This window comes from Perissodus microlepis, chromosome 13 (assembly GCF_051167445.1).
Source record: "Perissodus microlepis isolate ML-2025 ecotype Zambia chromosome 13, ASM5116744v1, whole genome shotgun sequence".
Classification (NCBI taxonomy): domain Eukaryota; kingdom Metazoa; phylum Chordata; class Actinopteri; order Cichliformes; family Cichlidae; genus Perissodus; species Perissodus microlepis.
The window spans coordinates 10,500,752-10,528,622 of NC_140473.1; the positions used below are offsets into that span (position 1 = coordinate 10,500,752).

The 27,871-nt window shown below is 42.3% G+C and overlaps 1 protein-coding gene across 1 annotated transcript in view; it reads left to right on the plus strand.

The window, feature by feature from the left end:
- macrod2 (mono-ADP ribosylhydrolase 2) overlaps positions 1 to 27,871 on the plus strand; it is a 409,617-nt gene that overhangs the window by 110,204 nt on the left and 271,542 nt on the right. The window contains exon 4 of the mRNA XM_084948980.1: positions 12,507 to 12,536. Within this exon, the coding sequence (XP_084805106.1) occupies positions 12,507 to 12,536 (30 nt within the window). The remainder of the gene's footprint in view (positions 1 to 12,506; positions 12,537 to 27,871) is intronic.

Sequence of the window (27,871 nt, forward strand, 5' to 3'; positions counted from 1 at the left end):
TTGAAACCGGTTGTCTTTTTTTTTTCTTCTGTTTTCACCAAAGGCTACTGATGGCAGAGAGAAGGGAATTAGCCACTGGGATTCTGTTTGAACGAGAAAAGAAAAACAGTCCATATATGACTCAAAGGAAACACGCACAGAAAAATATTATATTAATGGTGTGTCTGAACATGATGTTCTCACTGTTCTTCAAAAATGTGCAGTCTGGGGGATATATACAGTTGTGTTCACAAGTTTGGGCACGTCTGGTAAAATTACATATTAGTTTTCAAGTAAAAGCCATAAGAGGACATTGGCAGGTAACAGGCGGTTACAGTGTATTTCACAAACTAGTTAGAAGCTTGCTTAAGCACAGTGCTTGACTGCACACTGCTTTCTGCCCAGCTGTAGTGTGCACTGTTACATGTGCTGCAGGCAGTGCTGAGAGTGAGTAAGCAATGAGGTCAGAGCTGCTCTGCTGGACAAACTATTTGTAATGACACCAGTTCTGACATATTGGTGCATATTAGAAAACATATTCAATTCAGTTTTATATTTATATAGCACCAAATCACAACAGTCACCCCAAGGTGCTCTAAATTCTAGAGTAAGGACCCAGGCAGGCACCAACGCACTTGCCGGCTGATGGTTCGATATAATTTTTTTTCCTTGCTAATATAATTTTACAGGCCACGGGCCGGCTTAAAGTTGCTCTGCACCGGCCCTACAAGCGCTGACAGCAGCCTGTTCATTCATTTTCATTACTGACACTGGATTGCTCAATCAAATCTCTTAACGCAACAGCCCACACCCCTACCTTCCCTGTGCACTTATGTACCTTGTAGACCACAGTATAGTGTGGAAGAAGTGGTTGATACAGATGGACTCACAAAAGTGAAAAAGTGGATGTGAAAAGCTAAGTAAGAGAGGAAAAGAAACTGCAAATAGATGGGAGCGATATGTGTCAAATTAACTGACATGTTAGCAGCTATACCGTCAATAGTAGTACCAGCAATAAGTAATAACAATAACAAGTGCAGGGCGGTGGACACCAGTCCCAACAACAGATTGAGGAAGCAATGGAGGAAGGTGTAGTTAACATGGTAAGAAAATAAACGGAGGGACATTATTAAGAAGGCGGAGATTCAAAGATTCAAGTGAAATGAATGGCTACTTTGACGAATTGCACAAATACATGCACATATTTAACTGGACCATCTGCAACATTTTGATCGCTCAGGGTGGGCTACCTGGGCCAAAAATACAAAGGCTGATTTTTTTTGTCCCAGTTCAGTCCTGGTAAACAGCAACAGTCACCACTTGGTGACAGTGGGGAAGAAAAACTACCTTTTAACAGGAAGAAACCTCCAGCAGAACCGCATCTGCTGAGACGTGTGAAATGAGGAAGACGGGACAAAAGACAAGCCGTGGAAGAGAGCCAGAGATTAATAATAACTAATGATTAAACCAAGAATCTTACTAGTCATAGATTAAGAAGTTACACTGAGTCTGAAACAGCAGTGGATGTGAAGTTTTTGAGGTGTCAAACGAATTATATTGACAAAATATTCTCAAAGTATTAGCTCTATCAAAGTAAATATACCCCATTATAGTCAAATCACTACAACTGCTGCTATTAATGTTAATGCAGGTTTGATTTTTATGAGATTATTTCTCATCAGAATGGGATGGCCTAGCTTTATAAGTCTTCATGATGCACTACAGCAGACTAACATGTCTTTGTTAGATATCTGCTCAGTTCAGTTTAACTCTGTTGCTCTTTATTTCAGAGCACTAGATCCTGTATTTCGTATATTTATGCAAAACAGACTCCTAACCTTACTGTTTGCTGTTGTGCAAAACTAAAACAGTGATGCATTACCAGCGCTCCGCTCCACGGCATGAAACGTACATTCGAACTGTAAAAGGATTAAGAGAATTTTGATAAAGTGCCTTTAATTAAAGCACAATCCATTTTAGCCTTCATGCTCAATAAGCAGAAAAGAAGATGCTTCACTCTGATTGCAGTTGGCGCTCCGGGGAGATTAGTTTCTGTGACATAAACGGTGTGCCTCTGCATCCGGGGCTCGCTTCACACATCACCTCAACACTTAGATCATTGTGATCAAATAGACGCTGGTGGGAATGGATTCTCTTGAGTGCCCGTTAAGTGCATTTTGCTAAGGAAGTAAGAGAAGTTAAAATACATTTAGCTTTAAAAAAGACAATGCACTCTTCCTTAATGCAATGTTCTGCACTTAAGCTATATGGACTCTAATACTGAGTGTATATACCCTGCCCAGGCTATCGAGGTCGAGACCCTTATTTCCAGACTTCTGTTTTCCACAAAGAGAATGCAGTGATATGTAAAAAGGAAGTCGATTCTGAAACCACACTTCAGTAGCTGAGGATCTCCAATTTAATGCTGTCCTGGCTTCTGCATCTGGAGAAATCCCAGCCGTGTTTTTTTGGATATAGTAAGGGGAACTGTCTGGCTGTCTGGTGGGTTATGCACTGGGGTTAGTGGACTGTGAAGACCCAGAGGAGCCTGTGAGTCTTTACCATACCAGCAGGCCTGATCATCAGTAAAGAAGGGTCTGTATTAACATGAGACTGATAAATCCAGAAATGTGCAGCTGCTGGCTCAAATCCTCCAGGAGCTCTCTAGTGACACTAGGTCCTGTGAAGTTTGCAGATAACCCGTTTAATCTAAACCGCAGTATAGGGGTCAACTCTTTAAACACTTGCACAGGGTGAATTGGAATATCATGCTCTCTCGTAACATTATGTCAAATGAAGAAAGTTTAATGTTGAATACCTATCCTGACTGAATTTCTTTATAGATTTCTTTCCCCATTATGCATTAGCCTTCTACTCTTGCAGTATATACCAGCGTTCCCTTATGAAAGGTCTGTGAGATCTGCGGTTTCCTTAGATGCCATTAAAAAGATTTAAGTCTTTGCCTTTCTGGATGGTTAAACGTGTCAGTAAATGCACTTTAATTTGAGTATTTATGTTGGTATTTGTGGAAATTATTGCTATTGGTTTGTATCAACATTACATGAAAGCTGAATTTCAGAACACTTCATGGAGACATAGATGAATGAATAAGCCATTAAATGTCGGTGTGGATCTGAATAGCTTAAAGTAAAATTGCCAGTTAGGTCATTGGGCTTTGCAGAGGATGCACACACCAATTGCACTTGAAGTGTACCATTAAGCTTTAAGTTGTTCATTTTTTGATTGCAGGACTCTTGACAGTCCTTCCGCATTTATATCATGTGGAAGTTTCACCTTTTTAATATTCAGCAAACTCTATCGCACCAATGCAAAAAATGGCTGGAATAATAGAACAAATGAATTCGTGAGTGTGCCACTTTTCTGAAACTGTTTGTGGTTTCTTACAAACCAAAGAGATTTTTTTGGTCACTGTTGTGACTACCACTGTGCGTTTGAGATTAAAATTGTGGAAGCAGATTGAAACGACTCATCTAATGAACCCTACTCTCACGATGTCCCCCTGCATTGTGCCTTCAGAGCCCATGCAGCGAGTCTTTCTCATTCATGTTAATAGGCTGCGTCTTTAATGTTGAAAACGATTATTAACTAACACGTCAATCGTCGGGAAGTTGTTGCGCGCGTCTAACTTTGGTGGCATTGACTTTTCCCTTGGTGTCAACTTCAGAAGAAATACAAATGCGCGCTTTGCACGGCCCACCTACATCTTCATTTTCTTGTAATTTCTTCAAGCTTCCTTTTTAGGACTGGGGGTTGAGCAGATGCAGGTGGATGTATATTTATGAGGGGGATGTGTATTTCAGGGAGAAGCGGTGTTGTGAAAGGTGACCTTGTTAGATAAAAGGAGGGCTCGGAAGCCAAATGATGAAAGAGAATGGGATCATCCTGGGCTCATTAATGTGGATTTGAAGGTCAGGTAATTATAACAATAGACGTGTGGGCTGGCTTTGGCATCTGGTATTGTTGCTTTGTTATGATGGTGACAAGCCTGCGGAGGAAAGGGATTAATCACTGTGACACAAGCCTGTTGTCACATTGATACATTCAGACATCATAACACTGGTGCTGAGAGAAGCTGTAAAAACAACATAATTTCGACTATCAGCACTATATGACATGTACAATTGAGACTATGAATAGGTTTAAGAAGCGACTAACGGGGCGCTCTCATATTGTAATTTGTACTTCAAAGTCAAATACAGCTTAAAGAAAGGTTCACATTAAGCTATCAGTGATTCTGAGCAGTTAAGCCTCGTTTCTTTTCATAAGCAAATTATCTTTCAAATCTGGGGATACAAGTTAAAAAGTGCTTCACATGACATCCTCGCCGCACAGCTGAGGTAGGTAGTAACATTTTAACCCCTATGGGGGAAGCAAAGAGTACCACATGCGTTTTTAAGCTAGAAGAACTTTAAATTATGTGAACCAAAACCATTGTTTTACTCTTCTCAGTGGTGTGTGCACACTCACAGCTGGAGACACCACTGATGAGTAGTTGTTTTGATGTTTTTCCCTAATGTGCTCGGGGTTCACTTAGACAACGCTTGGGTAGTGGTGCCCTACAAGTGTAGCGTCTGCACAGATGAGTCAAAACAAAGAAGTTGTTCACCCTCTGACATAATTTACATCACTTGGATCTAAGTGTATATTTGCTGGTTAGTGGAGTGTCCACAGCAGTAAGTCATTTCCTTTTGGCCTGATTGGTCATACTGGCCTCCTGTGAACTTGAGTTGCCATATTAAAAAGCAGGAATGAGATGATGAAACTCTGTCACCCTGACCTGTAGGTGAGGTACCTCTGATCTCAAGTCAGTCAAAAACACAAGCAAAATCAGAAATGCTTAGCGCGTTTGCGTTTTAGCTTTCAGCGAATGTGTGTATGTGTCGTTTTTTGGTACTTGATATGGAGTTGAAAGTCATTTGAAAGTATCTCATTCTCTGTTTTTAAAAGGCTATGCTAACCCTTTTATATATAAACATCTGGCTTTAGAGTTTTATGCTTTTATATTTGCGCTATGATTGCTGTATTTTGTGGAGTTTTTGAAGATGTGCCCTTGAAAACTCAGTGTTCAGAATGGCCTCTTTGTTAGTCCTAGTATTTGGGATGCTGAACATATTTGATTCTTAGGGGTTTCACGGTATACCTGCTTGTATTGAAAATAACTACAATATTTAAGAGTTACGTACTGTATATTGTTAATAACGCATATAATATCTTAACCAGTCATTTCTTCTTGTACAGCGTTTGGGGATTTATGGATACACTCTCTTTCCACCTCCCTTGTCTCTTATTTCTTGTGTAAAAAGACGAAACGCACAGCTGTCAGAGAGAACAGTTGCTCTTTTTTTACAGTTTTCTATTCTAGGCATCCTGCTATATTGTTAACAGTATTTTGCCACAGTAGAGAAAATGTGATATCATGACAGCCCTAAATAACGGGGTAAGGCTTTATGTGAATAGAGTGGACCTGAAACGGAGTCAAATTCTCAGTCTGAATTATTGTTTTAAATCCACCCCTGATACTCATGTAGAAAGCAAATGTGTTTTTATGAGATTGAATTTGCTATAGGGAAATACTGAAACTCTAGGAGTGCTCCTTGATTTTAAATGTGGATATTCTCACAGCGTAGTCCACGATTTTGAAACCACACTCCTGTTTTCTGATTTTTTTCATAACTAAACAAAAAACTGACGATCCAAATCAATCACGTCAGTTAACAAGGCTGTGAATATTGAACTACCAGACACTTCACACTATAGATGTTAAAGCCAAATACAGCACTTAGTGCTGGGCCACTTTTCTTGTGCATCTGGCACAGTCACACAAATGCCAGAATCCTTTGAATTCATTGTGCATAGAGTTGTTGTGCTTCAATTGATGCACACACTCCATATCAATGTCCCTGTTGTCGTTCCTGGTGCTCCTTTCATCTTCATCGACGTGCTGGTGACTCGCAATTAAAATTTCAGTAAATAGTTTGACATATTGACGTCGAGATAACGATAGAGCTTTTTTAATTTTATCCACATTTCATGCACACCTTGTTACAACCATGACTTATTTGTTTGAGACAGTCTTTTTTCCTCACATGAAGCCATTTTGTGTGTGAACGGACTTCTGGGATTGTGCCACCTCGGCTACGAGTTTGCCTGCCTCAGTCAGGCTCCTTAGGGACCTCTGTAAGATATAAAGAACAAAAGTGCCAACCAGTATTATCAGGCGAGGCAGCATGTGTGGTGCCACATGCATTTTTAATGTGCCACAAATAAGAAATACCACTGTGTCCTCTCTCTCATTTCACAACTGGTGGCTCATTTAAATTTTATTTCTATTTGTGTGACTTTCAGCAGCTACTAAAAGCGAACAGCCTCCATCATTGACGCTTAGAGTAGTCTCGATTTAACACGGAGCTGCACAGACATGAGATGGGTTGCTCTAGATATCAAATTTGGAATGCTTCCATGTACACGCACGTATGCATTTGATGCGCACGCGCGCTATCACACAGTATCAGTGCTTGTTAGGAAGGCCGGTGGAGTGGAAAAGTCGGCTGTGTATGGAGCAAACATTATTCCACTCTAAAAGAAAGTCCTTCACTCCGCTGACTCTTTGAAGATCGACTTTCAGAGCTGACATGTTAAACATCAGAACACTAAAAAGAGGAACAGCTAATGACCGTCTAAGTGTCAGTCAAGCCTTCAAATGATTAGCTTTTATTTCCTCCAACTTTTTCATTTTTTTTCATTATTCAAGGACTTCTTTTTTTTTGCACTTCATTGTGCACAAGATGCTTATCATGTGCCTGTCAGACTAGCTGTAAGTAAGATTTCTAATTAAAGCCGAATAATAGATAATATGGCTCCTGGTAACAAAGAGCAGCTCTGTTGACCTAGTTAGTGCTTTTATTTGGGACAGTTTTTCTGTGTAACGTCACATTTGATAAAATCAGAACTCCTTCCTTGTGGACAGGTAAGGCACGCTTCAGAAGCAGCAGTGAGTGATGTGGAACAAAGCAAAGAGCGCGCTTATGACAGTTCATTTGTTCTCGGATGTATTTACTAAAAAAAACAACAACAAAAAAATCGAAGAAAATGCTGGTAAGATTTGTAGACCCAGATAGGCCCAGCAGCGTTTTATTGCTGTGGTGGCTCTGGTTGCTGTGAAAAATTGCACAAGGATTTCTTTTGACTCAGCAACAGAGCAGGCAACCTGACCCATAAAGATTTTTTATTAGTTTCTGTAGCCCACCTTTTATCCCAAAGTCACAACGGAGCACACTATTAACGTCTGAGCTTGCTGAGAAGCGTGTGCGAGGCTGCTAAGGATAAGGTGAATGTGCATTTGATGGAACATATTTAAAAGGTTCAGTTAAGGTGGCAGAGAGCAGAAGGTAGACAGTGGATCTGTTTACTGCCTTGAGGTTTTGTGGTTACGGTCTAGCACTTCCTATTTAACTGCATGATCTAGGGCTCTGCTGACGACACCAAACATGCAACCCAGATCCATGCCTCGGTGCCCTCTGCACACAAACACACACATATACACACACAGGACTCATACACTGAAGTGCACAAAAGCCATTTTTATGAATGCTCTGCAAATATCTTGACACACTGAGATGAGACAGTGGTTTTAATAGTCTTTTTTTCATTGTGCGTGTGTGTGTGTGCGTGTGTGCTGGCTTCTTGATACTATGCCTGTCACACTCTTTGGTGGAGATTCTGTTATCAATATTTTCTTGCCCTAAAAATACACAGCAGTGGCACCACTTTGTTTTCATTGGGTGAGGGGTATATGAGGTTGCAGTTGGGGTTAAGGGTTCAAAGGGCAGAAAGGAAGTAGGTGTTCCCACAGTGACAGTCCAGACACGTGTTTGATGAGCCAGCCTAACAGCATGGACCGGCACTTCCAAATGACCTACCATCTGCAGGCAATCTGGGGAGCCTTTCCACTGAGATTTATCTCCCATGTTATGGCTACTCCTGGAATGACACACTAGCACTCCTGAAAAACTCCTAGTTGTAAGAGCTTCTGCTTCTGCTTTTTTTCCTTTCTTGTCACTGCCAACAGTCAAGGCTTACCTTCACTACAACCAGGCTGAAAACTCAAGCTGGCACCTATATTCTGCCTGCTGTGATGGGATCCTTTCCCCTGTTTAAAAGGTGAAGAAATATTCTGTTCTGCCCGCTAAAGAGAGGATCGCAAAAAAGGAAATGCATAAACATGCTTTAAAGAGACAACTCAACATGTAGGCAAAAGGTAGAAAACAAACAAAACAGATAATATGAATTGATATGTGTTGGTCCAAAAGATTGCCAGACTGAGCCGAGAGCAGGGAAAACTGCAAGGAGGTCTAGTTTATAATTAATATGCACACTGTAAAATATGCATTATGGGATGGATGTGGCCAAATATGGATTTCTGTTTTGATTTTCACTCAGAATAATTGACGCACTTCTTAGGCAAGTCATACTGAATAAAGCACCAGCTCATAGCCTTTGTTGCTAGGAGCGCTGGCTTCTCTGCCAGCTGCTTCTTATTTGTCTTATGTCGAAGACCTGTTATTAAACCAAGTCCCCGTTCATTTTCACTTTTACGTGTTTCTGTTGATATGCATGTGGGCTGAGCTTGTTGAATCTGCGTGTTACAGATACAGTATTTTGTATAGAGAAAGACATTGTAATTATTCAATGAGAGAAAACAGGAAACGGTGATGGGGGTGGGTGGATTGGGGGGCTCATAAAAGCACATAGCAACATTTTTACCTTTCCCCGCAAGCACACATTCATCGAACTGACTGCAAAGATGAGAACACGCCTCATCTCCCAGTGGGCTATTCCCATAAACACATTAAAAAAGTATCTCACATCTCAACCCCTGGCCTACCCTGTTCACTACTACCACTGCTCTGCCTCACACACACATACACATGCAGGAGAGTTGTGTCAGACTGATTAGCAACCACATCTCCAATCTCTGATTAGGTGTGGAGTAAATGAAGCGCCCCCCTCAGGCATGCATTTCCATAATGTCAGGTAATTAAACCCCAGTGTTTTAATAGCTCAGGAATAGGAAGACTCCCCAGGAGACTAGACAATGATGATAGACTTTGCTGAAAACTAGCATAGTATTAGCTTGCTTTAAGCTGGCACTGAAACTACCACTTACATTGTGCTTTTATACACGAATAACTTCAAACTTTGAACATTTATATCATGCAGAAAGATATACACTGATGAAAATTCCTTTAGTTTAGTGTTTTTTTTGCTTCTGAGCTTCTTCTGTGATCTTCAAACATGAACAGAAAAATGTCCCAACCTGGTTATGAAAGGCTGTTGTAGAAACGACGCACATTCGAGTTGCGTGCTTTCCGTTGATGGCTGTCAGATTCCTGAGCTAAACAAAGGCTGGGAGAGCACGAGTGTCTTTTTCATCACAGAAAAACCTGGAGAGGTGCTATTGTAAACATGACAGTGCATTGTCAGTACATCCCTGTTTTTTTGTTTGTGTATGTTGGTGCTCATATTGTATGTGCACACACATACACACAACAAAGGGCCTTTGATGAAACACATTCTGCAGTGGGAGAGGTTGTGTTTTTTTTTAACAACAGAAGTTATGCCCACTCATGTTGGGTGCCCAAGTGAGAACAAAACAGTAATGCTTCCACAGAAACATCCAGAAACTGAGTGAACTCCAGAAATCACTTATACATGTAATCAGACCAACAACAAAAAAAAAAAAATCATAAAAGCCACAGGACTTTGCTGTGATTGGATTACTCTCCCTGACAGCACACGTTCATTATCTATTACTTCAGCACAGAACGTTTCTGAGAAATAATAAGCTTTAATAGGGAAGCATTGACTGCTAATGATACCCGATGCATAGCTGGATCTGAGGATCATTAAAGGCATGGCACGGTGCACGGTTCCTCCAATATCCGCTGTATGAACTCCGCTTCAAACACATAGTCTACCTTCTTCCAGAAACTTTCAAATTAACAGATGTACTTTAAATCCCCTCTAATCTTCCTTCTCGCGTGTATAAGGAATGTATCTTACGGGGCAAGAATGAAAACAGGTTCATTTTAATGATACTCTCTCAGCTGGTATATCACAGTGACAGTTAACTACCAGTAAACTACAGTAAATGGAGGGGACTCGGCCATTCGTGAACAGCACAGGTCATCGTATGAGTGGTGATGAACTAAATGGTCTGAAAGCGAACAACAGACATCAGTGAGCTACGCTTTACCTCAGGGGTCTTCTACGTATCTACAGTATGTCAGAAGCCTCGTGCTAAAGCCTTCCTCTCAGCTAATGTGCTGGAACAAATTGCTTTAGAAATGCAGCAAACCTGATACAGGGAGTGTTGACAGCAAGCTACTGTACACTTTTATGGTACATAACACATTTTCTTTTTTGGCAAGTGCATATTGTGACGATCATGTCAGTTATTTGGTGTTTAAACTTGCTGTGGATATGTGATGGTAGTGTCCAGTATTTATGTGACCAAGAACGGCATAACAATACGATCGCTGCTGCCAATATTCTCATCCAGCCAGAATTCACACCAGCAGGCTGCTCTTTGTCAGTTTTTCTTTTCTAGTCTACATAACGTCAGGGAGAGAAGGTGAGAGGACAGCCCCACTCACCCACTGAGGGACTGAAGTGCACAGTGAAAAACAAGGGGATTATTTTTTAATTATTTCAAATTTGTTAATCATGAAAAGCTACAAAGTCCAGAAATAAAAATGTAAAGTTGGAAATGAACATATTAGGTTTTCTTTTAGCAATGCATTCGTGGAAAAACTGAAGCTAAAGCTTAGTGATCCACCAGCTGCAGTTTTATTGGCTGATTCTCATTCAGATTTAGGAGCTATAACTGACAGAAACAAACAAAAATCACTTTTCCATCAATACAGTTTTTTTCTTGGTCCTTCACCCTGTCAGCAGTCAGACTGTTTAATACCCACGCAGGATAAATACTGTCTAAAAAATACACGTGTATCATTATTGCTCCTACTACATTGTAGTGAATTTAACCAATGTGGAATTAAATGAAGTCTATGTCTAAGTTATTGTCATATTAAACTGCAATAAATTACAGAATCTTTTTTTAATACATTTATGTTATTTAATTTCTTTTCTTTTTTTTAATTTAAACAACTGAAAATAGGTGCTCTGCAATTGCAAGTAGATAAAAATAATTACATGTAAATGAGTTGCTGTACACACAACTTAACCTGACATATTTAATCATGTCAAATTAAAGTAGGTACAACAGATTTGTGTAACAAAACAAATGTCAGTTACTTACATACATGCTCCATAATTTCCCTTGTAACTGCTTTAATCCTTTGCTCATACAGAGGCTGCTAGCTCGTGGCCGGCTCTGACCTGATGATTGGTTATCTTCGACTTTAACCACTTTCCATTCGTCAGCTTCTTTAAAATGTCCATGTTCAACTACCTTAGTGTGTTTGATTAGGGTTGTTGTTATGTTGTTGGTTCCCCTGTGGTTTACTTTGGGGAACTTCAATTGCAGTGAAAGGCTTCCACGCTGATGACATGTTAGCACATAGCTGTGAGTGTACGTGACTATTTGCCTGTGCTGCTGCATGTTTTTTTCACATGCATGAAAGGGATGGACTCGTATTTCAACTTATGGCAGGTCGGTCACTGGTCCGGTCAAAGAATGCTGGAAATGAGCTCAACCTGGTTATTGTCCGGTTGATTGTTGCATCACTATTAAAACTGATACCTTATCCTAGTGATAGAAATTTATGTTTGTTTATTATTTTTGCAATAGTGTGAAACTCTATGCCAAGGTTATATTTCATATACTGCACAGTTACCTACAGCATACTGTTAGTGTTGATTACAGTGGACACACATAGTAGAAACAGTTTATTGCTTGCAAATATATCTTCCAGTAGTACCATCATTTCTTACCGTGTCTCCATCAATTTGTGTGACCTGTTCCCCAGAGAGATGAACAGACCCTGCAAAGCCATGACAATATCTGGATTTCACTGTTGCACAATAGTATACAACTGTCTCAGACTGCACACTACTCTTAATTGCTTTTAATGAATCGCATGTCTTATTGAGCACAACCGCTGTGATTTTGCCAAAGAAAATCCGCCAAGGAGTGTATATTGAGTAGCTGCTGACTGAATCACACATTTGTTGCCAAGTTGCTAATTTGATATTTAAAGAAAAAAAAAACTGCCTCACACATTGATCATTTTTGTCAACTGGAGATTTGATAAACAAACTGTTGGCTGACATTCATGTTATATTTGCTAGACGGAGCTATTGAAATGTGTCATTATAGGCTTTTCCTTTCAAAGCCATACAAAAATCTGTAAAATAACTGTTATTATTGGAGCCAGTTTCAGGCTCGTCACGCTGTGATCTCCTATGCTGTTGAATTATCCATATTTATGTATGTTTTTTACATTTATTTTTTACTAAATGCACTTTTTTCCCTCTCTTTTCAGCAAACTCCAGTCTTCTGGGAGGAGGCGGAGGTGAGTGAACGCTTTTGTTTTTCATTATCGCGTCCCATTGATTGCTCCTATGGTAAAGCAATTAAAGTTGCACTTATCAGATCAGGCATTCAGCCCATCTGTTTCATTGAGTTCATGGCAGATTTCAGTGTCTACTTCAAGTGTCTGTGTTAAATGCGGCTGAATGTAAGGCCAAAATATTAGAGCGTGGTACAGAGCAACCTTGCGCTGTGCCACACTGAGAGATGGTCATTACTTTAGCAGCCTGCCGAAGGACATTATCATCAAGGCAATGCTGGAAATCTGAGGCAGCCGATTGTAGTGTGGGAACAATGGTTAGGGAGTAGAATGCTACCGCCCAATCACACGGTTCTTCCTTTGTAAAATTTGACTTATGCAGTGACATGATTGAAATAATCGTTCTTTACTGCAGTGAGATGAGGTTTTGGGTAAAATGCACCAAGTTACACTGTTAATTTTTAGTCCCCAGGGAAATTTTTCATATGTAGGGATGGTATGACAATGAAATAAGGTCACTGCTTCAGACTTATATGTTTATCCAGCTACATTAACAGCCTTCAGTTGTATAGTCAGATCCTGACTATGACAGTCTGCCTTAGCAGAACTATCTGTCTGATATAACTAATCAAAATACGTATTATAGATAAAATCTTCCCTATGTTGTGTTTTATGAAGGTCTCTATCACAGCAAACATTTTATTTCTTACGCCACATTTTAATGCAACCATCAAACAGCATCTTCACTGTATCGTATATTGCCATTTTTCCCAATGTGTAGGTGTTTATAGCCTGTATCATTTCATTCCTATTGCTGTGTTTTCTTTAGTGAGAAAAATGCAGTATTGTGGATGATTGGTTCATCTGCTTTCTTTCTGGGCAAAACTATATAGGTTTTATAATTTTGTGTACCAAAAAGAAAGGCACATGCTGCACCTTGTGATTACGATGCTTCTGCATTTATTCAGTCATTAGGGTTTACCACCTGGCAAAGATGACTCATCAGAAGCAAAGGACGGGCAAAAAGGAAGATCAAAGCCACTCAACGGTTATATGCTCTGTGCACATGGTGTCCATTAGAGTGTACATTGAGCTGTTGAAATCTTATTCGCATTTAATCATGCAGCTTGGAGTGGCCCTTATCTCGTCTGATACATTTTTAAGACTGCAAACTTGCCGTGTAGAATCTCAATCCATCAGCAGCATGAAGAGGCCCTCAGCGCACAGCCATCTTAGGAATTTCTGTGATTGAGATCAGAAGGTCACAAACATGCTTCTCCATAACCAAGCCAGACCCTGTAAAGCAGGTATACTGTCCGCCTGAATGGTGTCTGTCTCCACTGCGACTCGCGCTATCGATTTGCCGTGTCCAAAGAAACACAAGAAGCAATTCTCTTTGCTATTACATTTTCATTATTGTTATTTTGTGCCAGATTACCTTTTTACAGTTCTTTAAATCCTGGCCTTGGTGATTGATCCAGTTTCTATTTCAACTAATAATAGCTCTGAGGATATTACAGATTGCTCTGTTTCATAACAGCAGCAGCGAAAAACGGAGGCGAATTGAAGGCTGTCAACATGAGAACGTGAGATCTTATGTGTCAGTTAATGTACTTTGCAAGAAAACATTTTAGCTGATTGTAACCTGCAGCTGCGCTTATTAACTCCAGAGGAATTTCTAATTGTAGCAAGTGCCATTTTTTTGAGAGCAAAGCCTCTTTTCATTCCTAATTGACTTCCAGCGATGCTATTCCTAAGTTACTGGCACAGGATACGAGGTCGGTTAACTCAAAAATGCAAAGAGTCACTTTTAATGTGCTAATAATGACCATAAGGTGAACAACATGTATGTCATACGTCCTTTATGTGTATTTTTAAGAAGAGTAAAGGAAGAAGCCAATTTCCACTGCTGCCTTATTCACAAGGGTCGCCACAGCGGGTAGTCTTTCTCTTCTTCTTTTTTTTTGGCCGTGGTAAACAACGATGACTATAACCAGAGAGAGATTACTATTATCTACCAGGGAGCTGAAATTGTTATTTTCCCCCTAAAACAAAGCACTACACCGTTTGTCTTTTATCTGCATGAGGCCAAGAGGGGTTTTATCTTCCAGTGTCTTTATCACTCGAAGGTGTCTGCTAAACCTGCAAAACTGTTCTCTCTGTTGTCACCCTGCCCTCCCTCTCCACCTCTATCTGCGGTTTGGCATGTGAAGACCTCCTGCCTGGTGGCGGCGAGGATCGATGTGGAGAGGAGATGTGCTCTCATATAGGGTCCTCCTTATCTCCCAGCTGTCTTCTCGGGGCTCTGCAGAGGGGTAGCTTCACAACAGGATGATCCATCATGCTGGCCTCACACACCTGAGCCATGTGTAACTCTTAACAGTTCGGGAAGTAGGACTCTGAACAGCTCAGGAAAACTGGACATAGGCTTTACTTTATTTAAGTTAGTTTACCACCTAGGTGTACTTTGAGCACCCCTGGCTTTGCATGGTCTCTGTTATTCCCCCATACGTTTAGACGTCTTTTCACAGAAAAAGGTTTTACTTCTCTAGAATGCATCAGTTATTCAAGTGTGGCATGTGGTCACAGCAAAACAGAAACAGAGTTTTGCTGGTGATTGTTTTGTCGCAGTCAGAGTAATGTGAAAAGATGGAAATAAATGACAACAAAGCTCTTTCTGAGCCTTTTTCAGTGCACAGGAACGCTGCATTATATTTCTTGCAATACAGAGAAACGATTCATAAGAAAAGATTCTTATGCCCTGATGCTCTATTAAATCCTTAGAAATCACTGATGGGAATTTTCTCTGGGTTATGCATCTTCAGTATTATGTACGCAATGGGGTTAACCACAATAGCACTGTTATCTGCTTTAGACATGTTGGTCTCACTGGGATTTCAAACATACATAGAGGGAAATAACAATGATCTCTGATAATAGCATCCCAAATAGGGCCTCTGTGAATAGAGGGTAATTATGAATGGTACCAGGTTGCTCTTGTGATGTGTGTCACAGCATGGCTAGATGCTGGCACAGTCCCAAAAGAATAGACCTAATGTAAACATCACATTGCCTATTCTGCCTTCCCCGTCCCTTTGTCTTTTTTTTTATCCACACACACAAACACAAGCATTCAAGTGCAAACAGGGCTATGCAATGATACCATGAAGCCCTGTGTAGCCGGAGAGGGGGAGCTTCACTTGCCTTTGATGTCTCCATCCAGGAGGGGAATTTGCTCATTAGCATTCTAACCAGAACCATTGCCCTTTTAGCACTAGGCTTTAACTAGACCACCCAAACAAATCGTTCTTCTCAGGTTGGACCTCCTTTCTGTGCTCCAGTCAAGCAGTGGGTCACTGGCATGGCTTGTTGTGTGTGTCTTGGCTTGGGCTAATTCAGCCAAGGCTGTGGTCACTCTCCCAACCTGTCCAGAATGACACAAACGCCTAGATTCTTTAAAACAGGGCTAATAACATCAAAAAAGTCTGCATTTTAAGTGAGCCCTAAAACAAATATATATCAATGTCGACGTGGTTATCGACGATGCCTGCGTTACTCATTACGTAAGAGCCGCGGGCCTTTAGCACTCTTCCTATCCTAAACGCTGGCATGAGTCATGGCAGGTATTAACACATTATAATAGATGAGAATAATTATGTTTGCTGTCGTGGTGCTTACGTCCTTTGTCCTCTTCTGCAACTAAACATGTCATGGGATGTAGGCTCCCGAAGATATGACAAAGCAATCGCTTCTGCCTCTCCTCAGATGTGAAATGATGTGAAAACGCCTGCATGACGACCGCGCTTTACAAACACAGTTAACAGATGAAAAACAAAATGTTCTGAGCTCTGGCCTTTAAGTGAAATATGAGAAAAGATTGCTCATGGTGAAATTATCCGATCAGAAGCGCAGAGCATCATCATCAATACGGATGCACCAGCACTATGCTGTAAATGCAAGGCTGGCCATTATCGCAACACCACGGTTAAAAAAGACAAAACACGTGTTCAGTTTTAAGACGTTTGAATAATCCTTTGCTGAGATTCCTAAGTGCTCCACTGTGCTTATCTTTATCTCCATTCTTTATGCAAAGAGCTCTGTTTTCTTTTCCTGTCACCTCCAGGTGAACCATTATCCTCTGTCTGGCTCTTACCCGGGGCTTGTTTATTGAGTCGATTGGAGGGGACCATGCAGGGCGCTGTGCGGTTGCAGGGGGAGGGGTATAGGTCGAGATATAGGGTGGTGTTGGGTGACGGTTTGGGCGAGATGACTTTCTGTCCCTCACACAGCTCCCTGGAAGCCCCCAGACTAATCGCTCAGAGATGACGTATTATTCTCATAACTCAAAGATTACACACTATGCTTGACTGATGGTCCTCAGTTCACAGATGGTAGTAACAGCCATTAGCATAACTTATGAGAGAGATAGCGTATTTCCCCATGGAGTAACCTAAATAATGTAAAATGATAAATTGAATGCAAAGATTCCTCAGTCAGTGGGGCACCCTTGGGATTTACTTATCTCCTCATATTTAGAGAAGAGTTAGTTACACTCTGATCTAGGCCTGCCCTGTATTCGTGCTGCAATATTCCATGTTCTTTTTTAAGCGTGTTCAAAACAGCAGTGATGTACTGTAACTGTATACTGTAGCACTCAGCAATTCTCTCTCTTTATCCGTGTAATTCAGTGACAGCAGCTCAGTAGGCTTGGGTCAGGACATGTGCCATGCAAGTATGGGAGTGCCCTCTCAGGCTGATTTGAATAATTGAATTAAAAAATATATTTGAATTGGCCCCATTCTTGCATAAGCAAGTCATTTTGTAAATTGCACTTACTTAGTGAAATTATAAAGCAACTTAACTCTACAAATCTCAAGTGTAGTGAACTTTTAAGTGAGTGTATGCATTAAAGCTGCACTGTGTGCTACCATTGAAGTGTTTCCTTGCCTTTATTAAATGTGTAGCACAGTGTAATGCAGGGGTTATATGCTATAAAGCCAGAACAATCTCCTCGTCTTACTGGAATCTAGATCCGTTTCCTTTTTTTTTTAAATCAAAAGTGCTTTTAGTGTCTTGCAGCAAGACGATGAATTATTTGTGTTGTTTACAACTGCATCTTCACCTAAAGCGTCTCAGCGCGTCAGTCATCATATTGAGTAATTATTGCGTGAGAAGCGTCCTCATGCCGCCAGATCATTTATGACGGAGGTGATGTGGTTTAGAGGGCATTCCAGTGAAAGTAACAGGACAAGGTTATCTGCTGGACTGCAGTTTGCGATACCCAAATAGTGGTGAAGATAACATTGCCGTGTGAAAGCTTTCGCGTGCCATTTCTGTCTTCCCGTGCCACCGCAGAGAACAGCCACGATGAACAACCCCCTCTCTTGCTCCTCATCCTCCAATCAGCAATGATGGATGGACTAATTGATGCAGAGTGATTGGGCCATTTATTTTATCCTACAACAGTGGGTTCCATATTTAGGATTAGCACTGCATTATAATGGGAGGGGAAGAAGAAATGGCCGGCGAGCGAATGAATCCGAGGGGGGTAAAGAGGGACACTCTGAGGAACAGTTATAAAAGATGTAGAGACAAAAAGAGGAAGAGAGAAAACAGTCATGCAGCTGTTACGAGCAGCGTTAACAGGACTGGTTAGTTGTGTAATGCTAAGCTTATGAGGCATAAGGGAGTGTTCCAGAGAGTTTATGGTGAGGTCAGTATCCACGAATAAGAGCGGGCGAGAGGGGCATATAGTTTCCACGTGTCCCGGTATCCCTCGCTCAGCCTATGAATCATTCATCTCTGTCCCCATGTATAAATCAAGCTGCCTGCTGTTGCCTGCGGCAGTCATGTCATTAGCTCGTTGATGGCATCGCTTGATCTCTGGCACTGCAGTGCAGGTGAGGGAAGGGGTCTAACTTTAAACAGCACACATAGCAGAAGCATATCAAACTTTGTAGAGCTTTTGCTGGTGGCTGTGGTATAGTGAGCTTTATGGAGCCGTAAAGAAGCATGTTTCCCATGCATGTTTTCTTGAAACCGCTCTCACATCTGCCATCGGGGTGTAAAAATGATCTTTCAACACTGTAATTTGAATGTGCTTTTTGAGAGCACAAGGTTACTACAAGTTTGACTTTGTTGGCCTTTGAGAGTAAAGCAGAGAGAAAATTAGGTGTCTATGATGGAGACTTACACCAGAGATTCTCTAAAACGTGATCACCTATTTTCTATGTCATTTTCAGGCTGATCCAGAGTCTTACGTGGCCTTTTGCCACTAAAGAGTCATTTGAGGTGGAGAGCTTTACTTCTCTAGAATCTCGTCCATCGCCTATTGAGCGAGAAGACTGAGAAACCCCGGAGCCTTATCGGTTTTAAATGCTAGCTCTGCCAGTCACAGAGTGCTGTTACACTTTGACTTACAATCGTGGCAAAGTACAAAGTGCATAAAATGCATATAAGCAGTCCTCGCTTTTTTGAACAGTTGTGGTACATACCTTTTGGCGTCCACCTTTCTTTGCTATTGCACACATTTGAATGTTCCTACCTCTGAATCATTTTGTTGCAAATAAATATATGTGATATTACAGTCAAGGCCTCTTCTTCCCTCAGGGTTGCTGTTCTAAACATATTGGAACTGCTTGTTTTACTTCATGTTTCACCCTTGCAGCGTCTCTCTCTGCGTTTTGTGCTCTCTCTTGCTGTCTCTGAAAGGAGAGATATTTTGCACTCCCACAACATGTAGATTTCAGCTTCTCGGTAATTCGCTTGCTTTTGTACAACAATGGATATTCAACCTCGTTTAAGAATCGTCCACCTTATTCTGTCGCCCCTCATTGAACATAACGTGACAATATCTCCACAGGGCTCAAGGAGCAGGCAAGAAAGTGTCAATTTAGTTCTCTTCCACACTGCATCACACATGACCTCCCCACGTACCCCAAACGTCCCTTTTGTTCACCAGCATTTCTGGGTCACTTGTTCAGATTTTAGACAACTCAGTGCATTGCCAACCACAGTGTCAGAGCACATTTGTATCCTGCACGGGCTTTATAGTGGCCGTTTTGGGGGTGGATCCTGCACAAAATTAAAGGTGCTGTCTGTTTTTGCATACATGTGTCTGTGTGTATTACATATATATGCCTGCTATTAACTGTGCACTGTCATGACAGTGGCTGTGAGTCTAAGTGGTACTGTGCAATGATGATGGTATGTCTGTGTGCCTGCCTGAATTTAAACGCCAGTGTGCTTGTGTGCGTGTGTGCGTGTGTGTGTGATCCTTATTCTGGCATAACTGGATGCTGAGTTGTCTTGTCAGTTGACTCAGTGGTCAGTTTTGGTCCTGCTGCCCCCAGCAACGCACTGTGGAGTGATGAGATCTGACAGACGGGAACAGTTCTTAGCAGGGCACTACCCCATCCCATAGTCCCGCCAATCATGGCAAGGCTATTACAAGGACATCAAGAGCTTAGACACACGCTCACAAGTGATTCAGCACTGGCTGACATGCCAATATACCAATCATATGAAACCCTGTCATTTGTGAAAACATTTACCCAGGATTGCATCCTGAGAAATATTTTGTTCCAATAACACAGAAGGGACAAAAGGGAAATAGATAGTCTGAAATATACGTTCAGGTATTAAAAAAAATCAGCCAAACACTGAGGCTCACTATAATATTAAAAAAGGTAAAAAATGAATTTGTGATGACTTTCTTTTAAAGTTTAACAATTAATGTTCTTAACATGGTGGTTCAGTTTATTTCCTGTGCCCTTTATACTCTTTATATTGTATTTTTACTCTGCCTTTAAGCAGAGCCATTAGCTAACTCTCGAATAACCTCACTCCTTGAGCCAGCCACAGTGAGCAGAATGATCTGTTTTAAATAAATGCTTAATTTAGCACATACTACACAGATTATTTAATAAAGTCAGCATGCTACTGGTGTGGCCCTGAAGTGGTCTGTGGTATAATTCTCCTTCAGCTTCCAGTTGCTGTTATTAACATGAGACCACACAATACTGATGGGAGGGAACCAAATAGGTGTGGTAGCTGGTACAATTACTGATCTGCATTCTGTGATGTTAATGTGCCATGTACTATTCTGCTATGTTAACTGTTGTTAGCTGCTGGACCAATGGCGTATGGGCTGATTTAGCAAAACGCACACGTCCAAACTGCACGTAGCCGAGGTTTGCATTTTGCACCACAAATAAACATCCAAAGGCCTGACTGCTCCTGACTATAAAAGTGTACAGTTACATTAAGGTGGTATATAGATATAAATCCATACACTGCACTGATAAAAATCGCAGCGGGAGTATTTAGGTGAGAATATCTAAATTCCTGGCTGGTGGCTGATTAGTGGCACTGTTTTTTTACGCTATCTGTGCAGAAATTGACCCGCTACAGCCTCATGCCAACTAGTAACAAACTGTCAAGCTTTCTGCATCTCTCATGGGGCAGCCTAGTTAGCTGTGTCTGACAGGCCTCTTGCCTACAAGAAAGGTTTGAGTCCAGGGAGGGCAGAGCAAGCTCCAGAGGAAAACTGTCATCTTTTTTTCAGACCACAGGGAAGAGGAGGAGTTTCTCTCTCCCTCCTTCTCTCTGTCTCTCTCTTTTTCACCCTCCCATCCTTCCCTCTGTATCAGCCTGTTCCCCTGGTGAAGATCTTCACTTTCCCACTGCCTGTTATGGTCCTCTTAGCCTGACTGTGCAGAATAAACAGATGGGTGTCAGAGGATGAAACACCAAGCTTCCCCGAGGAGCAGGGCCCACCGTTTTTTTAACCCACTCGCAGTTTTCTCCTGCAGGGCCGCAGCAGCCATCCCAGTATGCTAGCTGAGAGTGACACCAGGACAGGCAGTTAGACTGAGGTGAAAGACGCTCCATGTGTCCTTTTTAAAGGAAAGATGAGCGTTTATACCACGGGGATGATGCCCGCCACTCCACCTAATCCTCTTTTCCCAGACACTTCATTATCACCTGCATTCTGGAGCCACAGTATGTGTGTGCTGGCAGATCTCTGAGGAAAGCTACAGAAGCTCGCGTAAAAGTGCAGTGTGATGAAGGAGCACTGAAAAAGCGAGAGAAAGATGAGGAGGATGGCGGTATGAAGAATGACAGTGGATACGCAGAGTAAAAGGTGTGGTGGAGGTGGAGAACAGATGTCAGACGTAGTGGGTGGTAGTGAGAGGTAAACAGTCGGCGTAATGTCTTCTCATTTTCTCTCCACATATATCCATATATATATATATATATATATATATGGATATATATATATATTTTTTTTTTTTTTTCCCTCATTTCAGAAGCCGGCAGGATGCCAAACTGTCATCCCATCAAACACATCACTTTATCAATTAAAGTGAATAAACCATTAGTGGATTTAGCTAAACAGGTAATTAATAAACATTTTTGTAGGGTTTAAAATTGACAAATGTAACAAATTGAACTAAACGATCACATGTATTCTAGGAGAAGATGTTAGATAGGACTTGATTTTTCAATGTATACAGACCAATTAATACCAGTATATTTGTTTTTTTCTGTGTCGGGCATGAGCAGAGACGTCTGCTGGGAAGAAGATTAATTTCTGAGTGGGAGAGTGCAGCAAAGCTATTTGAGCCCACTGAAACATGTTGGCTCTCTACTGTGAGACTCGCATTAGCACATGCCATAATTGATGGAGGAGCATACTTAGCAGTAATAATGGGCATGGGCTTTATAGGGGGTGGTATCAAGACATTATTTTCAGAAAGCTCTAATTAAGCTTTTTTGCTGTGGCTTTGGTGCAGCAGCGACTGTCCAGTGTCATCGGAAATGCTTTCTCTGATAAACACGCCGCTTGCCAATCGGTTTGTTCTGGGCCTCCAATGTGCAGAGAAAATAAACAAGTTCATCAAACAGTGCGAGACTGCTGCTAGCTGGGGGAGATTAGACCTTTGAGACCAGCTGGGACATTCCCACCACCGCGCAACTCCACCTGTGAAATTGCAAACGAGACCACGTCCCTCCCCTCGACCTCCGTGGCTGGTTGAGTGATCAGCACGACACTGACACTTTGCGAGGTTGGTCACTCAAATTAAAGTGAGACCCGGTGTACACGAGAGCGTGTGACTGTTTTGATGGTGGAGGCGCATGAAAGCAGACACAGCTGTAGGTCAAGATGTGGGTGGGAAGCGACACAGTTGACTTTGATGTCACTTCTCCAACCACTCACCTCCCTGGAACGTTTCTTCCCGACTCAGATTGAAGATTCACTCTTCAAAATTTCCTGCCGCCGTCTTTAAAATAAGGAGCAAAAGTTATCACGGAGTCGTCGTTTTTTCGCAGGCCGCGTTCTACATAAACAGGGTAAACCTGAAGGAAATCCAGCAGGATAGAGGGTAGATGTGAGCCTCAGCTGACAGCCCCTGGAACGTGTTTCTCCCCCTTAGTGGGACAGCGTAGAAAACCTCACCAAGCGTGACAATAACAGAATGCCAAAACATGGATCGGGCCAAATGAGCTGTGAACGCAAACAAAGTAGCGAATTTGTTCTGTGGCATTTGGGGTGGACATGTGTCCCCTCAGCATGTTAAATACTGCACCCAGTCTAACTGACAGACAGGAAGGCGGTGAAAAATGAAGAATAATTAAGGAAAGACGGAGGAAGAGACAGAAAATGAAGAAAGGCAAACAAAGCAGCAGTGATAAAGCCATGTCTCACACGGTTATTGATGTATATATATATGTTCTTATTCTAGGATTGCAGCGTTTCTGCAGCTATGCTGTTTCTTTGGATCCCACCAGAGATTTGTCATGCCTTATGGTAAATTTACTGAAGCATAAGCTGAAGCGCTGGAGTACTTGTTCTGTTTTGTTATCCACTGAGAATTTCTTGGTCTGTATATGACTTCATATTACCTCATGAATATTGATATCCTGTAATTTGTGTCTGGCTTACGTTCGGATGCGTCGGATGCTTCTTTGTGCTTTATGTGTAAAAAATATGCACACACACACACACTGACTCTATAATCCTGAGTCTGGCTCAGCTGTTAAATGTTTTATTTACTGAGCCTTGATGAGATAAGAGCCGGGTGTTTTGGAATGTCTGTCTGAGGACATCAGCATGCCTCTCTGTGTGTGTACGCTTCTTTTAAGTGCTGATTGGTCATTTGGCATCCGTCCCTCAACACCAAAATGGACTCTTGGAGCAACTCATGAAGGCTATAAACATAAGCAGCTGATAGCGGGGCTATCTGAAAGAGGGGGGAGAAAAATAATAATCTTGATAATACACATTTATTTTGAATCGTTCTGCGGGGATATTCAACAAATGCATTTTAGACTTTTAAGTGTGTTGCTGATTAGCGAGGAGCTTAACGGTTTGTGGGGAGAGATTGTTGCATATATTTCAGTTTTTCAATCGCTCTCTCTTTCTACATGTAATACTGAGACAGGCCAGTTAAGGAATCAAAAGAGCCTAACTGCACGGAAAATGGATCTGTGCTGGGTGGCTTGTTAATTCCCTGGTGTGCCTCCTGAGGTGAATCGCTGTCGATGCAGACGTTGTCTTTGATCATTCACAAAGCATGTCGTAGCAAGGTCTGCACAGGCACCCAACAGATGGTCATTAAATCGTGCATTATATTTTACTGGAGCTTTTTTTTACATTCCTGCAAGATCTCTGGGCTTTTATTGCTGCTGTTTAAGATGGCCAGCATGCTGATTGTAAACAAGCTGAGACTTTTTTTTGCGAGTATGCCAATAGAGCCAACAACAATGTGCATGCAAACCTTGCATAATTCTCACTCAGAACTTCCACTGCTTACAGAGGCATAACCATTAGACAGGATTAGCCTTTACATTGTTATTGATTATAGGATGTACTTTTAAAAAACAAGTGTTTAAGGTGTAAATAGTGTAAAATGGTATGCGGCCTTGTCCCTATTGCCAGTCTTGGCAGCCGGGGGTCAGTCCGCCAGGGCCTCCGCTCCTGGCCGCCACCCGGCACACAATGCACCCGACCCCTATGGCGCCTCCTGCGGGTGGTGGGCCTGCGGGAGGATGGGCCCATGTCTCCTCTTCGGTCTGTGCCCGGCCGGGCCCCATGGACTAAGGCCCGGCCACCAGACGCTCGCCCTCGGGCACCCTCCCCGGGCCTGGCTCCAGGGCGGGGCCCCGGTAACCCTATCCCGGGCAGGGTAAACTGTTCCCTCGATGTTCTTTTCATAAGGGTCTGGGACTGGAACGGTTCGCAGCCGAGTGTGAAGCAGCGGGAATGAGGATCAGCACCTCCAAATCTGAGGCCATGGTTCTCAGCCGGAAAAGGGTGGAGTGCCCACTCCGGGTCGGGGATGAGTTCCTGCCCCAAGTGGAGGAGTTCAAGTATCTCGGGGTCTTGTTCGCGAGTGATGGGAGAAGGGAGCCGGAGATCGACAGACGGATTGGGGCTGCAGCTGCAGTAATGCAGACGCTGCACCGGTCCGTCGTGGTGAAGAGGGAGCTGAGTGTAAAAGCGGAGCTCTCAATTTACCGGTCGATCTACGTCCCTACCCTCACCTATGGCCACGAGCTGTGGGTAGTGACCGAAAGAACGAGATCGCGGATACAAGCGGCAGAAATGAGCTTCCTCCGAAGGGTGGCTGGCCTCTCCCTTAGAGATAGGGTGAGAAGTTCGGCCATCCGGGAGGGGCTCAGAGTAGAGCCGCTGCTGCTCCACATCGAAAGGAGCCAGCTGAGGTGGTTCGGGCATCTGACAAGGATGCCCCCTGGGCGCCTCCTGGGTGAGGTGTTCCAGGCATGTCCCACTGGGAGGAGGCCCCGGGGCAGACCCAGGACACGCTGGAGAGATTATATCTCTCGGCTGGCCTGGGAACGCCTTGGTGTTCCCCCGGATAAGCTGGAGGAGGTGGCTGGGGAGAGGGAGGTCTGGGCCTCTTTGCTTAGGCTGCTGCCCCCGCGACCCGGCCCCGGATAAGCGGAAGAAAATGGATGAGGATGGATGGATGGTATGCGGCCTGCTCTGAAGAAGCTCACTGTTTTTAGATGCCAACAAACCCTAACAGAACCTTGCTCACCAGCTGAGCAATAATGATGACCTCTGAACTCCAGTCAGCTGTGCTTCAGCAGCTCGCCTAAGTGTCAGTAAGCATCACGGAGACAGTAATCCCTAATTACCTCTGTATGATTGGCTACTGACCAGAAATGGAAATCCACCTTAATGATGTATGTCATCTAGCTGGCATTTAAATTGCTGACTTCCACCAGCTACTGCAGTAAAGCGAGAAACAAATGTTCAAATCTCTTCAAGGCGACTCTGGTCTGGGCCTGTGCATACAGAAGCAGAAAGCTTGAGAGCGAAACTGCGAAACTATAGGAGGTAATGGAAAAAGAAAATGTTGATGAAGTTGTATGTAATGCAACTTAATCTGCAAACCTAGCCAGCGGTTTTGTGGTTTAGCAAGGCTTCACCGGTTACTGGATCCAACTTGGTGCTGCCTTTGTTTTTCATCGCGTTTCTTTAACACACGATATGCTGTATGTCTCAGCATGCACTATAAGAATGTTATGCAAAAGCAGATATTAAAATTAAATAATTCGGTGTTTAAAGTATCTGTTTTTGGCTTGCTGTAACTGTGGTTTATGCCCATCTGTTTATGTTTTTGCACATCCACATTCAGATCCAAGTGCAACACCCTCCTTTAACCTGCTTGAGCTTGAATATATATTCATTTGCATTAAATTCAATTCTATTTCAGTTCACACTGTTGCAAATGAACTCTTTTGAACACCCATGCAAACTCCTACATAAGCCCACGTTCTTTATTCATTATTTTGTCATGTGAATTTTGCTGCACCGTATAGCCTTTCCAGATCTTTTCATATTAGCAGGCAAAATGAGGGACAAAGGCTATGTGTTATGTTAGTATGGAGGCCAAAGTTCCTGACAGGGCAATTTGCTGTCTTTTCTTTTTGGTGAGGGGAGACAATAGACAGCTGTAGGCTCATTCGGGTTCCCTGTGTGCTGCAGTGTGAAAGCAGCTTGGCTTTTTGCCCCTAGGGTCAGTGCAGGGATCTCAAACACCACGACTGATGAGCACTAATCGGGCCTCCTTGGCAAACACAAGCCTTTCTCTGTAACCTTCAAGCCGTGAAACACAATTTCCAGAGGCAGCGGGGAGTCCGGGGGACCACGAAGTCAACAAGCAAATTGGGGGAGTGGTTGCAGAGCACACAGAACACACAGTCAATACATCTGTTTTCAATGTAGCAACCTGATAAGACCCTGCTTTCAGAAGTAATCTGAATTAAAAATGTAACAACATTTATTCGCCTATATTTCACATTTTAATATAGAAGATGTTTGTGAAAACAACCTTGTTGTAAATAACTTTTTATGTTGTTTGACAATACTGATATAACATTTATTGATCGTACCAATTAGCAGTTTATAAAAGTGGTTGCTACATAGGACGAACGGTCTCGTGAGATCCAGTGCACCAGACCTATAATGAATTATAAATCTAATTTTAGTTCCCCAGTGTTTTTAGATTTATAATTCATCCCTCCGGTAATGTTGAAGCTGTGCTTGTGTTCGAGCTTTATTGCAATACTTTATCTTATACATTGACACGTCTGCTGGTTGTCTATGTAAATAAGAGCAGACAGACTTAAGAAACTAATAAAAAAGTCTTGTAAATAACATAAACTACAACACCCGAAAGGATCATTACATTGTCATTTGAAAACATGCAATAATAAGTGGGGGTTGTATGGGTTTATATAGGTGTATCTATTAACACCTCCTATTGTATATTTTTAAAAGAAGCATTAATTTGAAATGTTTCATCTTTTACATATGAACTGTTTTGATGACAGCGTAGCGTTGACCTCCTTATTTGACAGATGTAGCCACCCATACACGAGCAGCGACGACTGGAGCTGATTAAAGAATTGAAATGGTCCATTTAACCCCTAACACAGGCAAGACCTACCTGTGTGATGGTACCATTACTTTGCAGTAATTCCTGCAGGCGGCAGCTTGAATTGATCCCCCCTCAGCCATCAGGAAGTTTTAGTGCTGCTATGTGTGTGCTCAAAGCCCAGTTTAATAAAGCTAGCTGGTCATGAGCAGTTAAACCAGAGGAGAACAATAAATAAACAGACTCGCTCTGTCCTCATCTCCTCTACCACCACTTTCTTCTGCACCACTTCAGCCACATGGCGTAAGTGCTGCATGCAGAGAGGTCAGCATGTGGGCATGGCTGGCTTCTATCTGGGGACCGGCACTGATCCTCTTAGTGCCATTATTAGACCAGCACATCTGGGTGAGGGTTCTACTATATATA